General features: G+C 38.2%; 1 protein-coding gene across 2 annotated transcripts in view; it reads right to left on the bottom strand.

Moving 5' to 3' along the window:
* LOC149211084 (transcription initiation factor TFIID subunit 5-like) overlaps positions 1-18030 on the bottom strand; it is a 339491-nt gene that overhangs the window by 132553 nt on the left and 188908 nt on the right. For both annotated transcript variants that reach the window (XM_089396907.1, XM_089396906.1), the window contains 3 exons: positions 4208-4318; positions 3988-4057; positions 3850-3898 (listed from right to left, as the gene is read on the bottom strand). In XM_089396907.1, the coding sequence (XP_089253033.1) occupies positions 3850-3898; positions 3988-4057; positions 4208-4318 (230 nt within the window). The remainder of the gene's footprint in view (positions 1-3849; positions 3899-3987; positions 4058-4207; positions 4319-18030) is intronic.

Below are 18030 nucleotides of genomic sequence, written 5' to 3'. Positions count from 1 at the left end.
GAGTCGATGCCCGATGCTAAAGGACAAATGGATCCCATTGATCCACCCCTTCATGATCCCTCCTCAAAAAGAAGACACACATGGCTTAGGGAAACTCTCGAAGATTCTGAGAGACATGTTGCACCTAGGGGAACATTTTGTGAAAGCAAGAAGCCAAATAGGTACCGAGGGTACTTAACTGCAATGAGCACCATTGTTCAATTTGAGCCTTGCACATCCGAAGAAGTTGTAAAGCACCAAGTTTGGAAGGATGCTATGAATGAAGAGTATGAGTTGATTATGAAGAATGATGTCTGGGATGTGGTCCCTAGACCTAAGGACAAATCCGTTGTCACCTCGATACGGCTCTACAAGATCAAGCATGGAGCTGATGGAAGTGCTGAAAAGTTCAAGGCTAGATTTGTTGCTCGAGGCTTCTCTCAAAAGGAACGTGTGGAATACGATGAAATAGTTGCACTTGTTGCCCGATATACCACCATCTGTTCGATTATATCCCTTGCTGCCTCGCAAGGATGGAATCTACACCAGATGGATGTCAAGACCGCCTTCTTACATGGTTTAATTAAGGAGGAAGTCTATGTAGAACAACCAGAGGGGTTCGAAGATCAAGATCGTCAGACACATGTATGCAGAATGAAGAAATCCCTCTATGGGTTGAAGCAAGCTCCCTGAGCTTGGTATGAGAGGATTGACATCTATCTGATGAAGCTAGGATTTACAATAAGTGAAGCTGATCCGAACCTTTATTTTAAGGTTGAGAATGATAGACCTCTCATCTTGGTACTTATTCAGCAATGTAAGAGGGAGTTGGCTTCCGAATTCGAGATGAAGGACCTAGGATTGATGCATTACTTCCTAGGCTTGGAGGTCTAGCAAAAGCCAGATGAGATTTTCATTTTTCAAAGGAAAATACATCGTGAAGCTACTTGAAAGATTTGGGATGGTGGACTGCAAGTCCGTGACTACTCCGATGGAACTTAACTTCAAAAAGTTATGCGGAAGTGTTGTTGGGCCCGATTTGGGAAATCCTTATGAGTATCGTCAAATCGTGGGGGCCCTGAAGTTCCTAGTGAACTCCCATTCGGACATATGTTTTGCAGTGAATACATTGAGTCAGTTTATGGTCGAGCCTCATCACATACATTAGAATGTTGCCAAGAATCTCTTCAGATATCTCTGAGGCACAATCACTTATGCACTAAGATACATTGTCGGGAATGTGAGGCTCCATGGTTACTCTAATGCACATTGGGTTGGCAGTGTGGTCGATCACAAAAGCACATATGGATGTTGCTTCTCTCTAGGTTCTACTTCGATATCATGGATGAGCACGAAGTAGAAGTCGATTTCCTTGAGCACTGTTGAGGCTGAATACATTGTTGCTAGTATGGCCTCTTTTGAAGCTGTTTGGTTGAGAAATCTCTTTAGTGAGTTGTTTGAACATGTGTTGGATACCACCGTGATCTATTGCAACAACCAAAGTGGGATTTGTCTTTCCGAGAATCCTGTGTTTCATGACCACTCCAAGCATATTGATATCAGGTACCACTTTATCAGGGATACGGTACAACGATCAGCAATAAGGCTCCGTCATATTGGGACTGATGATCAGGTCGTTAATATTCTTATGAAGCCCCTCGGGAAGGTCAAATTCTTAACCTTTCGTGAATGACGTGGAGTCATGTAGAGGGGTCCTGTGTGAGATGGATGTTGAGCTCTGGGAGCTCCGAAGGGCTTGGGGTACTTCTTGGAACAATCAGCGACCATAGGGTGAGTGGTTCACCTTCCCCTAATGGTGCGCGATGTATAGGACGAGACTACGAGTGGTTCACCTTACCCTGTGATACCCCATGTTGAGTTATGCATAGAATGAGTGGTTCACTTTCTCCTATGGCATACGAGTAGGATGAGTGGTTCACCTTCTCCTATCGGCACATCTTGCCCATGCAGTCTCGGACTCATGGGAAGTACCTCTCATCTGGCCAATAAGTAGGGAAATGAGGATAGGGATCATAGTACTACCAATGGATGCATCGTGTACTACTATACTCCCTATGCGAGGATGTTTGATATTGATCTAGGATCAATGGAAACTGACTTTCGGTCAGTTAAGAGTGGTACGAGTCTGACACACTCTCGATTATTGGAGACTGACTTCCGGTCAGTGGAGAATGGTATGATACATTCTCGATCATTTCTGCTTTCTTCATTGTTCAGCAGAGCGGAGCAAAGCAAAGACAGAAATGGTACAGATTGTCAGACCGTTTGGCAGGTGAAGCTCTCCCTAGTTGGGAGGGAGTGTTAAATTTGGCAACTAGGGCCAAACTTCATCTTGGACAGCTCATATGAAGCAGTTGATATTTTTATTGGATTCCTCTCTCCGAGAGGTGTAGAATTGATCTAAAAATCATCTCATTCTGACATGTAAAAATGGAATTATGAATTTATTTTGTTTATGGACAAATTGTCAAGGTCGGCCAGCGAACTAATGTAGGCTCAGAGGCCCAACAGTCACGTCTATTCATCTTCAACGTTTGCATATAAATACAAGGTGCCTCCTCCTCATTTAGACACTTCACTCACTCACATATCTCTCTCTCCTTCATTGATTGGGTACAGATTTCTGAGGCAGCGCTCCACACCCGCGAAGGACAGTTATGTTCCTGCATTGACCAGATTTGACCAAAGTTGCAGGAAGGGTTTTTGACCAGTGTTGACCAGCAGAGTTGACCTGTTTGACTGTGGTTTTGTGAGGGTTATCTCAGTTTGGGCAGGCCGCATTTCTGGGCACAGAAAATGAGGCAAATCGTAATATTTGACCAGCGTTGACTGCAGAAAGGTTTGACGGCAGCGTTGACTTTCCTTGACCAGGTTTCACTAGATATTTTCAGACTGTTTTTGGGCTGATTTGATTTGCTGTTGGAGGCCGAGTTGACAAAGTTTGACCGAGCTGTTTTGGAGGTCAAATTTTGCCCTGTCGGCCAGTGTTGACTTTCTGGTTAGGGCTTTCTGTAGCTGTTGTTTGTTGGGACACATTTCATTGTGATTGGGCAAGTGAATATTGCATATTTTACTCTCTCTCTCTCTGCTGAGCTTTTGAAGAATTGATCAAAGGGTTTCCCCACATTGGAGTTTGTCCCTCGCTGGCGCCATATCTTGTGTCCTCTTGTCTTGGCTTGTCTTGTCCTGTTATTGTTTATGTTCTGTCTGCTTTTTACTGTCATGTTGATGTGATTGCTAATCTGGATATTGATATTGGGCTAATAAGAAAATTGAAGTAAAATTGCTTTTAAGCATAGAACATACCATTGTTATCTAAAATTAACACCATAACCATCAAATATGCAAGCAACAAATGATCAGCAAGGCAAGCAAATGTAAGAATACCACCAAACCAGCAAGCATAATCATCCAACTAAGGAGAAGTGAGATCCCCCAACCAAAGACCTCTATAAAATGATCCAATGCCATGGAGAGAAATGCCTCTGTACAGTTGTATCTCACCAAGTTGGTCCAATGCTCCAAGGCGGCAGCTACAAATCTACATCTATGTGATGAAAATCACAATGTAGAACCTCATACAATCATGGAACACTTCTCAACATGCAAGGTCCTTGTTTTCCTCCCTCACTGACTATCAGACTTTATTAGCATCCATTATTTCAAATAATATTAGACCACAGACACAATTTCAAATTCCATGTCAAGCGTTGCTAACCAAGATAACCTATGATGGAAACCTAGTATAAGATAGTTTTATAAGAAAAAGAGAAGTTGTTGTCCCATTGATATTTGGTTATTCTCAAAATAAAAACAAAAATAAGTCAAATCAAAGACTGCAGGTGGTACCATTTTCAGAAGAATTGTGTTCTTCACCGATCTTGGCCATGTTCCACACCTGTTCAAGCTCTATTTTCATTACAATCAGATAAATATTACTTGCCACTTAAACAGAAAAATAAAAAATAACAACTGCAAAGCACATACCTTCAAAGATGAATCAGAAAAGCCTCCAACAACTAATGCTCCATCCTGAGATATAGATGCACAATTGAGACTGACAAGAATCCAGAGTGCAAGCATGTCAAATGATAAACACACAAATAAATCAAGATGTAAATCATGACCACTCCTGAAAGGGTGACGCAAAGGAACCATATACCATACATTTTTATTCAGTAATGTGTTTGCTTGAGATAAGAATTACCTGTTGTGGGTGTTAATAAAGGTGTAGAAGCTGACAGAAGGCAATGCACTGCTGCCTAGACGAGCACGATTGCGTAAGTCTTCCAAAGCTGACCGTTCAACTTCCATAGAGCTGCAAATAGACAGAAGTCACCATAAAACTGGTGATGCTTCTTTCTATCCATAGAAATAATTTGGAAAAATATCTTCCTCATTGCGAAATTTTTATTAGTGTCCCACCACACTAGAAACTGTTTCCTCACAGAATCCCTTGGGGGAACCCATAATTATTTGGCAATAATGACCTCCAATTTTTTTAAATATCTTACAAAAAAATGCTTAAAATGAAAAGGCCTTCACAGCAGAGATGATTACACCACTCGCAGAAAAAGCCTGCCAAAATATCGACATTAACAGGGCTGACACAATTCTAGACGGGACCAACATTCACTATTCACTCAGAAGCAGAGGCTGTCATAACTGGAGCAATCCATACTTCAGAAGGAAGCAGAGGTGGTACCTTTTGTGTCTTCCTTCAACTGCATATGGTATTACAAAAAATCAAAATAGCTTAAGATGAAGGCATAAAGTCCCAACAAGGAATAAATGGGCTCCTTGTAGGAGTGCCTAAGCAGTTATCCACTTTCAATACTAGATTTCCATGAAGCAAAACTATTTCAAGCAACTGGTATCTTGAGTCTGTCAGAAAGAGCACTAAAATGTACAGCATTAAGCTGTAAGAAACATAAGACAACATTTCTGGAAAGAAAATGTTTACATACAAACAATTCCCTGCAAGGACAAAAGGATGTTTCCACTGAGGCAAATGCAACCCAAATAACACTGTCCTCATCTTAATAAGGAATCAAGTTCACAAAAGCATAACAGCTAAAAAATATTAAGTTCAGTTGGATGAGCTGGAGCAAGAACACATGACTGAAGGTAAAACATTGAGAAAATAAGGAGATCAAAATTACGCAAGGGCCAGGAAGTTGAAATAGATGAATTTGACATAACTCCAGAACAATGAAGAATTGAAAGCTCAAATGAAACAAATATGAGAAAAGGGCTGCCATCCTAGTTTTTGGTGGAAGAATGTTGCTAAACAAGGACACAATGAATTGGGAAACAAGAGGGTGGAAGGTATACTCATCCTAGGGCCTGGTGAAAGCATATCAATGTGGTGCTTGCCACTCAGAAAGTGACAAGTGTATACAGTTGAATGAAGCTTGGATGATCAAGGGCTCCACAGCTCAGGTTGCCTTGGAGAGAACTTTTCTCGAAACTCTGCATCCGAACATTGACACCTACTCTATATTGATTTTCCCAACATGCTAGAACATATCAAAGATGTCTCAACAATATAGTCAAATGATTTGGAAGGCGGCTAGTTGAAGACGAGAGCACAAATCAATGAGACCAAATTCAAGTGTTCATGGAAATGAATTTCACAAGGAAGGTTCCTGTTAAAGTAAAATGGGGAGACATTGCTATGGTTTTGGGGCTTGATGCTATAGGGATTATTGTGCTTGAGAGCTGCCCTAGCCTAGTGACCATCCTACCACATTTACTGATATTGACAACATGGATGTAGACTATACTACGTACCAGCCTTGTGTCTCTTGTATTGACTAACTTTGTGGCCCTATTAACATGCCATAAGGCTCAAAATGGGCCTTCATAATAGCCACACTACCATCCAAACCACTTTTCTGGCTAATATTCAAGGATCACCTACACAAGGAATAAGCACTGCTAGCCATGGTTTCATCAAAGGTTCCACAAAAGTTCATCCTGAAGATGGGACACAAGGTAATGAAATCCCTCTTGAATAAATTCCTATACATATTGAAGTTGATGAATATTATGTTTTATGCGAAAATTTGGAAGGGAGTACCATATTAGGGTATTTTGTAAGTCATCCCATGATACTCTTTGATTAAGCCCTAAGAAACCCATGGTTCAGGCATGCACAACCTAACTAATGGTTTCTTTCAATTCACTATCAAGGAGGAAATTCATAGCCATGCATTGGTTACTCATGGCCCCTAGATGGCATGAATTGTTTTGTAGTACTCAATTGTAATGCCTAGTTCATATTGAATTCTAGAGGTGGGCCTCTGCAATGCTAGGACTTCCCCAAACACATATATTTCTTGATAGGGTAAATTACTAAATTGTATGCAAAAAAATTGCTAGGTTTCACAACTTGAGGCCTCAAAAAAGGGTTATCATTCAAATTTCAACTCAATCAATCTAAGGCCTTAAGGAGTTTATAAATATCTAGGTAGAGGGCCATCTTCTACATTAGCAATTTTGTCATATCTACCACTCAAATACCTACTTCAGTCGTCAAAGTCTAAATGGAAGCTACAAGAATTGTCTTGTGATGATCAAAACCAAAACCAAAAAGGCTCAAATTGCTAAGAATGCATATGGTTGGGCTTGCTACCACAAAATCTAGCAAGCCTTGGAGAGGGTAACCCTACAAGACAAGAAATAGACAAACAATAGGGTAGATGCCTAATGTCACCTCAGCCAAAACCCTTGGCTCTTTATGGACTTTCATCAATGCAAGGAGTTCCAGAGGGAGGGAGATCACTTAAAATAGATAAGTTAGGTATAAGGCACAAAGTGATCAAGCTAGCATTCATTCAAGAGAGAGGCTCAATAATGGCTCAAGGCTTCAAGGAAGCAAAAGACTCTCTAAGAAAAGCCATAGAGATCAAGGTTCAAGACCTAGGGTTTTGATGTTTTTCGATGGTGATAGGTATTCACAAGGTCAAGAACAAGGAGAAAGGGTTTCTTGCAAATATAATCAATTTTTCCAAGGCTCGTGAAAACCTCAAGAATGTCCTTAAGTTCAAGGAAAAGAAACTAGGGTTTTCCTCTTAGGGAAACACCTAGGGCAGGAAATTTTATGGATGAAATTTGAGTGGATGCCCACCAAAGTGACAGGTCATGTAGCCAAGACCTACCTCTTGATGTTTAGGCTCTCAAACCACCAAAAAGCTTCCTCCCTAAAAATTTGCTCCGAGGCCTAGTTTTTATATCTAGCCTTAAAAGGACCGAATTTTAAGAGAGAAATTTATGGAGAAAATTTTGGGATGATCAAAAAGACTTGGACTAGTGCCTTGTCCTTTAGGCATATGGAGTCAAGGATGTGATAGTTATGCCAAATTTGTTGCTAAGGACACCGAAATTTGATGCCTTGGCTATCAAAATTCCAGCATTTACACACTCAATGATAAATGAAGTTTGATGGAGAGTTATAAGGATTCCTCCACTAGGAACATTCATTACATGTTATACAATGAGGAACATATGCAATTCTCAACTAGATAGCCTTTAAAATTTATTTTCAACAAATTAGGACACAATCAAGCATAATCTAGAAGCAGCAATTCCATACATTAGACAAATTCAAACTAATAATCTTCAACTATAGGCACTTACAAGATAACATGTCTATTGATGAGCAGGTTGTTGAATATTGTCTAAAATGTGTTGCAGGTCAGACTGCAGGGATTCTCTGACTCTGATTCGACTGGAAGTATTGTACAGCTGATGGATGTTTATGTCTTGGGTCCACGATGGTTTCTTTGATAAGTAGAAAATAGTCTTCTATGGCACTCAGTTTTGCAGAATCTGAATTCATGAGAACCAATGTTGTGACTCAAGAAGCAATTTGACTTTGAAAATTGCTTGTCGGATTGTTGGATTAGATGTTGGAAGCAACAGTGATATTATATGATAATCAAAGTTGTTGAAGCCGTCAAAGAATCCAATTTTCCAGGGCAAGTCAAGACATATTGGCATCAGGTATCAATATATTCGTGACATGGAGCAAAAGGGAGGAGTGAAGCTCCAATACATCTCCACTAATGAGCAAGCAGTTGATATTTTGACAAAGTCTCTCCCCAAAGGAAAGTTTGTGTGTTTCAAAGATAAGTTGGGACGTGTGGAGAATGCATCTCTAGCTAAGAGGGAGCAGTGATCTACCTAGATCATGTTATTTTTCCCAAGTCACTTTGACCAGTGTAGGGACACTATCCCTGTATCAATGTGACTAGTATAGGAAGAATGATTTGACAGATTAGACAACATCTTGGACAATCATTCTCTTTGTGTCTTGTACTTTGACTAGTATAGGGATATTATCCTTATGTCTTGTACCTCAATCTTGCAAAAATCGCGATCGGGATAAAATCGGCAAGGGTCTTGAAAAGGGAAAAACATTGGCAAATTTTAGAAAAATACAAAAAAAATCATTTTTTTCAATTTTTTTAGTATCTAAAGCATCCACGATTTTTTGACAAATTTTTACGAATTTTTGGTGATTTTTACCATTTTTTGGCGATTTTTACAATTTTATCGCAATTTTTTTTTTCATTTTGGAAAAAATTGTGATTTAATTGCAATTTTCGCAACATTGTTGTACCTTGATCAGTACATTGGGAGAATGGTCCAATGAGCATATTCCTATGTCTTGTACTTTCACTAGTATAGAGATATCATCCTTGTTGTCTCCCGGATTGTATAGGCACCATGACAACGCTCAGGATGAGGGTTGTCACTCTGATCCCCGCCCACTCCATTCTAGTTGTCTCCCAATGGCAGGCTATGGCGGGTAGTCCCTATGGAAATGAGGTGAGAGACAAGTTGGAGAAAAACTTATCTAGGAGACACAGTTGTGTATCCTGATTCCTAAATACCTGGTTAATTTAAGCAAGATACAAGATTGGATGAGACCAGTGCCTTGTGGAGTCAAATTCTCGCTTATTTACAATTTAGATGTCAAGTAACTGGATGGACAATGGCTGCTTGGAATGTGGGTGATCATTGGTTTAAGGTTGCTAGTGTTAAATACTTTAGCTATGGTTATTCCTTAATTATGATGGTAAGTACTTACCAATTGAAATCAATGGCCAATCCTTAAACACAAGAGAACGTGCAAAGTTAACAATTACCAAGATAGCCAAAAAAAATCACTTGTCTAAGAATGAAATGAACGCCCTTCACAATTATTCAATAATATAGAGTTCTTATGATCAATACCTGGATCATGAAGTAAAACATATATTCAAAGATCTTCCAAAGATAATGTGAATTTGATGCTTAAGACAGATGACTATATATTGTTTCGATAATCAAGTTCAAAACACAATTAGCAAGCTAGACCAAAAGTGACAATATGCTAGCATAAGAGAGATCATTCAACAATATGTGATTAGTGCCAATATATACTATCTCCATCTAATAGTATGGTTCTATCTCCATCTAATGATAAAAACAAATCTTACCAATATTCAGCCCAACATAAAGATGCCTGTAGTCAGCACATACCACAAATCAATAAGCAAGAACACCTTGAATTGCACCCCAAAGTCTTTTATTATGGTAGAAAAATAGTTCCCAGCGTTTACACAATGCTTCAGTAACAATTCTAGCCAGAGATCAAGATTACTAGAGACTCAAATGACTCTCTAATTTATAGATAAATCCTCCAAATGGAAAAATAACAGCTAGTTTCTTTGTCAAAATAATCTTGGTCGTTGATAAATACCAATGTTGCAAAAATCGCGATATTATCGCGACAACATGAAAAAAACGCGACTTTTTCAAATTCTTGATAAACTCGCCCGATTACTATCAGTCTTTTTTCCAAAAAATCAGCGAAATAGTCACGATAACTTCAAAAAAACGCAATTATTTCGAAATTATTCCGATTTGATACGAAGTTATTGCAAGGGTGGCGAACAACGCGTTTTATAAAGGAAAACATGAATTTTTTTTGTCATTTTGAACAGACAGCAGCATGGATTGAGAGTTGAGGAGAGAAACCCTGGAAGGCGTCTACTAGGGCAGAGGAGGAAGAAGCTTGGAGATTTTAGCATCCCAAGCAAGAGAACTTCGTCTTTGGATCAAATTTCTCCGGCAAACTGTGGTTTCCAAGTATGGGCACCAAATTTGGCCATTTTGTTTTGGTTTTTTTCTTGTTTTTACTTAGGTTTCTATAATCCATTGATTATCAATGATTTTTTAGTGGATTTGATGGTGTTTTTTTTACATTTTTGTTGCATAGAGTGGAGAGAGTTCATTTTGGATTGAGTTGAGGTTTTTTTGTTTGTTTGTCAAAAATTCAATGTGTTGTGTCATGTATGTAATTTTTTTTTAATTTTTGTAACTTGCAATTCTTATTGTGCCATACATTCAACTTCAAAGTTCAAACTTCATTTTACATTAAAACTCAAGGGTTCAACCAAGTTACAAACATGTCAATAAAATTGGACCCTTTGTGGGAATATGGTGAACCTGATGGAGGGTTTGATGGATTGAACTTCTCTTGCAAGTTGTCTGGGTAGCATATGTCGAGGGGGTTTATAGATTGAAGTATCACCTTGCACAAATCCCTGAACATGATGTAGGGCCTTGTAACAATACAAACGCAGAAATCATCCGAAGAGCCATGGGATCATTGGAAGAATTAGGGCAAGAGAGAGTGGCCAAAGCAGAACTGAAGAAGCAACTAGCAGAGAAGGTGTTAGGAGGTGAATATGGAAGTGGCACTGGTTCTACTTTAGCATCAATGTCTACAACCAACCCTGTAGCGGCCTCATCATTTTTTGTTCCTAGAATCACGTTTGGTTCACAACCATCTATCACTTCAATGCTTAAAAAAATGAGAAAGAACAAGCTGACAAGTTGTTGGGCAAGTTTCTCCTTTGGAGTGACATTCCTTTCAGCGTTGCAAGGAATAATCCATTTTTCTAGCCTGTTGTTGATGTTATTGCAACTATTGGCCCAGGGTACAAAATCCCTTCTTATGATGACTTTAGAAGCCGCATTTTTCAAGAGGAAAAGATTGCCTGCACCAAAAAATTGGAGGAGTTTAGGGCATCATGGGCACAATCAGGATGCACTGTGATATCAAATGGTTGGACCGACCAAAAGGGAAGAACCCTTATAAACTTCTTGGTTAGTTGTTCCAAGAGGACAATGTTTATGAAATCCGTTGATAGATCTTCACATATCAAAGATGCAAAATTATTATGTGATTTGCTACATGTGTTTATTTTGGAGGTGGGTGCAGAACATGTTGTCCAAGTCATAACGGACAATGCTACAAATTCTATTGCTGCTAGCAAGATGCTTATGGAGAGGCATCCTACTTTATTTTGGACACATTGTGCTGCACATTGTATTGATTTGATGTTGGAGGACATAGGAAAAATTTCCTTTGTCAAAGATATTGTTGACTTATCAAAAAGCATTACAAAATTTATATATAATCATGCATCTGTGCTTAGCTTGATGAGAAAATTCACCAACAACAAGGAGTTGGTGCAGCCCGCCATTACACGGTTTGCCACCAGTTTCATATCTCTTCAATCCCTCTTGAATTCTATGTGGGATGTGAAGAGAATGTTTCTTTCAGAGGAGTGGCGTGCTTTGACAATGAGCTGCAAACCAGAGGGAGAGGCCATATGCAAATTAGTTTCATACCAGGAAGACTTCTGGGCAGGAGTGCAGGAGGTGTGCACCGTTACTAAACCTTTGGTAAAGGTTCTTCGAATAGTTGATGGTGAGAAGCCCGTAATGGGCTATTTGTATGAGGCCATGAACAGGGCCAAAGAATCCATTCGGGCCTACTATGATGATAAGGGAGATGAGGGGTTTCAAGAACAACTCCTCCTATGGGAAGTGATTAATGAACGATGGAACAACACACTCCATCATCCCATTCATGTTCAAGTGATCTACCTGAACCCCGCATTTTCTTACCCATGTGGTTTCTTATTTGATGTTGAGATCATGGATGGATTCTTAACTTGTGTTCAAAGGATGGTGCGATCTCTAGCAGAACGTGCAAAAATCTCCAAAGAAATGGAGATATACAGGATGGCAGGTAACACATTTGGCTTTGAGAAGGTTGTAACTGATAGGAAGACTACAATGCCATGTATTTTCAAATTTCATTATCTCTTCAAGTTCATAACTTCATACTTTGCTTCAACTTTCAAATTTCATTCTTTTTCTTATGTTTATCTTATTTGTATTTTTGTTATAGATGCATGGTGGACTCGCTATGGTGCCAAACTACCCCATCTGCAAAATCTTGCCATTTGAATCCTCAGCCAAACATGTTCCTCAGGATGCGAGCGCAACTGGAGTGTATTTGAAAAAATACACAACAAGAAGCACAACAGGTTAAATTTAAAACTTATAATATTCCAAATTTCCAATTAGTTTTTTGAATTCATTAAATAATTTTTTTATAATTATTATTTTATGATTTTTGTACAAGTTGGAGACCCAGCGACTTAATGACATGGTCTACATCTACTACAATCTTCAATTGTGGGTGAAGCAACTTGAGAGGATACCTGATATGGAGGCCATCTCATTGGATGGGATTGACACCACTGCTACATGGAGGGTTGAGGCCGAGAGACCTCTCATGGAGTCTGCTAATGATTGGTTAGAGCAAGAGGTAGTGGAAAGCATAGAGGGGGAGGGGGAGGAGGAGCAACAGGAAGAGAAGGTGACACCACCTAGCCAAGCTACCCCTGCCACCAGTAGAGAACGTGGTCTACCTCCTGTAGCTCATAGTTCTTCAACTTCTAGAGCACAACAGAGTCCACTGCCAACTCCACCAGCATCTACATCTAGAGGGAAAGGGAAACCTATTGCATTTTCTCCCAAGAGGAGCAGAGAAAATCAGTAGTATTAGTTATTTGGTTCATTTCATTGTATATGACATTATGACTCATGATATGATATACATTATTATATTTTTTGTTGATATTTTGAGGCTAAGTTGGGACTCAGGAGTTAGAACTTACTATTCAGAACATGATTCACTGTTATGTGTGATGTAGCACTAGAAATGATATCACACATCTTATATATTAGTTTTTTATCATATTTATGTGCCAATGTATTTATTTTATGTTGTACATGCTTTAGATATTAAAAAAAATTGAAAAAAAAAATAAATATTTTTGTATTTTACGATTTTTCCCTATTTTTTCCCCTCGTCGATTTACTCCCAATAACGGTTTTCGCAACATTGATAAATACTTTAAGATATTTTAATTTTGACCCTTGATTTCTTATTTTTGAAGAATTTTCGAATTTTCATTTAATTAGCTCAAAATTAATTATTTAGAGCTAAATTCCTCAAAATTTTGACTGACTTAACCACCAAGGTCCAAGGGCCCAAATTTTCTTGAAAAAAGACAAAATATGGTAGATGACCTTTAAAAATTGATTCTTTCAAGACCCATGAATTTTTCCATTTGGAGAATTTTTTTCCTAGACAAATTAATTTTGACTCTAATTAATTAATTTTCTTGCTTCAGATTTTAATTTTATTTTGCCAGAAAAATTATTTAATTTACACATAAGGGGATTAATTATTTTTCCAACCCTCTAATACATATGAATTTTCTTTTACAAGACTCAAAGAGGGAATACACATTCATCTTAGACCCTCAAGGCACATAACCCATCTGCGACTCATTATGATCTAGAAAACCAAGTGATTTGTAATAAAATAATTTAGCCAATTAGCTTAAATTATTCCCAAACCACTTTTACATCAAATTCGACTAAAACACTAAGACTCGCCGAATAATTCAACAATAAATTTCACCCTAGCTTTGGGGGTTTAAGCTGGAGGGAAAAAAAACTCTTCTAATTAACCATGTCGAAAAACACAAGTAACCAGTGAGGTAAAAAACCTCCTGATGGAATTCGTCATCAAATTATAAGCTTACCTAGCTTGTCACATACACTCGTGGTTTTACTAAGATCATTTACAATATTAACCAAGCAGATTAGGGATATGGAAATTAAACACGCCAAACAGATAAGTGACATGCAAAATCAGTTACTACAAATGGAAATGAATGCCAGAATGCAAGCACAAAGTAGTCTCCCTAAAACAATAACAACCAGTGGCAAAAAAGGAATTCCTCAAATGATCAAAGACCTCCTATGTCGCTTGAGTCTGCCAACATAGTTGATGAATCTATTCCTTTCTACAGACCTTGTGACAATTTTCATGAAGAAAGTACATGTGCTTTGGCTAGAAGAATCTTAGAAGAAAGTAGATATCAACAAAGTAATAATGCAAATCAAGTGAAAGCCCACGCACCAATATGATTTCTTCAACCTTTGCAATAAACACCTTTGATAAAGAAAAGGACCCCATTACTCAAGCATATGGTGATAAACCAACTCAGGAACAAGTTCTAGAACTTGCAAAAAGTAAGGGTTACACATATCAAAGGAAGGGCAAAGGTCAAAGTCAGAACAAGCAGGTTCCCGCTGAAAGATACAAATCTAGTTTGAACATGGATTGGACCGCATGGATAAATAATATTAAGATGTTTGTCCCTGTACTTGAACTTTTAAAGATTCCATCTCAAAGGGCATCTTTCTTTAGGGCTTTGGGTATGCTTCAACAAGAAGATAATGGAATTAATCATCAGGATGAAGAAATCAAATTAAAGGATATCAATTTTTTTATGACTAGTGAAAACCATGAATCACTCTTTCTTACTTTAGACATCAATGATAGATTACTTCACAACTGCATGCTAGATTCTGGTGCATCTAAGAATGTTATGACCAAGAAGGTTATGGAGCAATTAAACTTAAGAATTTCTAGACCATATCATAACATTTGTTCAATGGACTCTCGAAAGGTTGAAGTTCTTGGTGTGGTCAAAGACTTACAGGTTGTCTTAGCAGATTATCCATACAAGATTATCACCATGGATATTGTAGTCATTGATGCCCTAGATGTGTGGGGAATGCTTCTCTCTCGGCAGTTTGCAGTTGATTTAGGTGGATGCATTCAGATGGATTTGTCTTACGCCACTATTCCAGCAGCAGCAAGTGGCATCGTCAAGTTATACAGAGAAGTAAAAAGAAGATACCACGTGGAAGTTCCAAAGAAGTTGGAAAATGGTGAACAGGTTGTACCGAAAGAGCATTCGCCTCACTTTGAATCAGAGATATGTCACTTTTTCTACCACCCATCCCCTCCGCCAAGCAAAAAGAGAAGAAGGTTGCAGATTGACAGAGATATGCAGCACAGTGATGAGCAGTCACACCGACCTAAGAGGATCAAACTTCAGCAAGGGACATCTGAAAAGCAGCCGAGTGATTTACTAGTCAGCAGACAGATACCCGAGATTGTTCCTCACCGATGACATCTGGTGCCATAAAATCATTTTGTATAGTATCTCTAACCCTACCCCCTTTCATTTATGTCATTAGCTAGTTTATTTCACGCATTTATATTATGGCTTTTATATTTTAGTTTGTTAGGATAGATTTTCTCTTCCAGCGGTATTTTTTATATGTGCATAATGATTTTGATGTTGAATGGATATCTATTTGATGGGCTTTTGTTTCCTTGGATGCAAGATTCTAGGGTTCTCACGTTACTTCATGGAAGCAACGTGTCCCCATATGGAGCCAGATGTTGCACTCATATTTTCAACGTTCCAGGGAAGCGAAAGTACCAATTTTTCAACAAGGATCGGATCACTTACCAACAGTCTCTGTATCATAGTCATCTCATTCTGCAAGTTATATATTGTAAATGATCTTAGTAAAACCATAAGTCTATGTAACAACCTAGGTAAGCCTATAATTTGATAACAAATTCCATCCTAACAGGTTTTTTAACCTCACTGATTACCTGTGTTTTTCGACACGGCTAATCAGAAGAGTTTTTTCCCTCCAACTTAAACCCCCAAAGCTAAGGTGAAATTTATTGTCGAATTATTAGATGAGTCCTAGTGTTTTAGTCGAGTCTGATGTAAAAGTGGTTTGGGAATAATTTAATCTAACTGGTTAAATTATTTTATTACAAATCACTTGGTTTACTAAATCATATTGAATCGCAGATTGGTTATGTGTCTTGAGGGTCTAAGACGAATGTGCATTCCCTCTTCGAGTCTTGTATTAGAAGGTTGGAAAAATAATTAATCTCCTCATGTGTAAATTAAATAATCTTTCTGGCAAAATAAAATTAGAATCCTAAGCTAGAAAATTAATTAATTAGAGTCAAAATTAAATTGTCTAGGAAAATAAATTCTCCAAATGGAAAAATTCGTGGGTCTTGAAATAATCAATTTTTAAAGGTCCTCCACCAAAGGAATATTGTCTTTTTCAAGAAAATTTGGACCCTTGGACCTTGGTGGTTAAGTCAAAGTCAAAATTTTGAGGAAATTAGCTCTAAATAATTAATTTTGAGTTAATTAAAAGAGAATTAAATGATAAATTCGAAAATTCCTCAAAAATAAGAAATCAAGGGCCAAGATTAAAAGATCTTGAAGTATTTATCAACAACCAAGATTATTTTGACAAGGATCAAAGAAACTAGCCGTTATTTTTCCATTTGGAGGATTTATCTATAAATTATAGAGTCATTTGAGTCTCTAGTCATCTTGATCTCTGGCTAAAATTGTTGCTGAAACATTGTGTAAACTATTGTCCCGCTGGGAACTATTTTTCTACCATAATAAAATACTTTGGAGTGAAATTCATGGTGTTCTTGCTTATTTATTTGTGGTATGTGCTAACTATGGGCATCTCTATGTTGTGCTGAATATTGGTAAGATTTGTTTTTATCATTAGATGGAGATAGAACCATAATATTGATAGTTTTGGGCTAATCTTAGGTGGTTTGATTCCCCATGTGATCTAACAAATTATTTTGAGATAAAAATCATAGTTTTTGCAGGTACTTCAGCCCTTGGCCTCCAAGATCACAAATTTGGGCAAAAATCGCTCGAAGAAGGTATTCAAATAAGGGTTCAAGGGTTAGATCAAGCGAAGAAGGATCTCTTCTATCTTTCATTGAGATCTGTAATGATTCATTGCTCCTATGTATCAAGTCTGAGAGTTGTTACTCTTTTTAGTGGTCCGAGATCTGCTCAATATTCTTGTGATTTGAAGTCTTGGTGGTCCGAGATCTACTTATTATTCTTGTGATCTGATGCCTGGTGGTCTGAGATCTGCTTCTTATTCTTGTGATCTGAAATCTGATCTGCTTGCCGAGATCTAACTCTGATTTGTCTCTAGTCCAAGATTTGAGCTACTCCAAGATTGTGACTTTGTCTCTAGTCCAAGATTTGAGCTACTCCAAGAGTGGAGACATGCAAGAACATGGATCTGGCGTTAAGGTCAAGTGGGAGGGAGGAGTGGCAAGGGCAGACGATGCACCAGAAAGGTTTAAGAGAAAGAACAAAGGAGGTAAACAAGTCCCATCTCCTCTTACAGACAAAGAGGTGTTTCTTGCAGTGGACAAGAGTCGAGACCTGTTGCAAACCAGTCCAAGAATTTTTTAGACAACATTCTAAATTACTCAGTTATTGTATTGCAAGTTGTTAAGTGCTGATAAAATATTTGCTCAGCGAAGAGTCAATCCATGCACGGCAACCATAAGCCTCTTCAATTAACAACAAAATGGATGCAACAACCAAGTTTGCGAAAATAGATGTAAGAATGTTATATAAAAAAATTAATTATTCTGTAACTATTAGTTTAATTAAGACAAAGGGCATGATCTTTGTTCACCAAGAGGCACTTAGGGTTGTATTTAAGCCAGGGCCTCTCACTCTGTAAACCAACCATTCATTCATTATTAATAAAATATATATCTTTGTTGATAATTGTTGAGTATTTCTACTCCATCTAGTATCAGAGCAGGGTTCCAGTCCTCGAGCCAAGCTGTGCGACTTCGTCGTTCCTCTCCGTTGTTCCCCGGCCCTCGACTTCCTCCATCGTACCCCCTTCCGTCATTCCACGATTCATCAGCCA

The sequence above is a fragment of the Pinus tabuliformis genome, chromosome 1_2 (assembly GCF_031772625.1).
Source record: "Pinus tabuliformis cultivar Carrire ecotype Pingquan chromosome 1_2, CPIR1, whole genome shotgun sequence".
Classification (NCBI taxonomy): domain Eukaryota; kingdom Viridiplantae; phylum Streptophyta; class Pinopsida; order Pinales; family Pinaceae; genus Pinus; species Pinus tabuliformis.
Note: the sequence above shows the minus strand (reverse complement) of the source record. Positions and strands in the feature narration are given on the sequence as shown.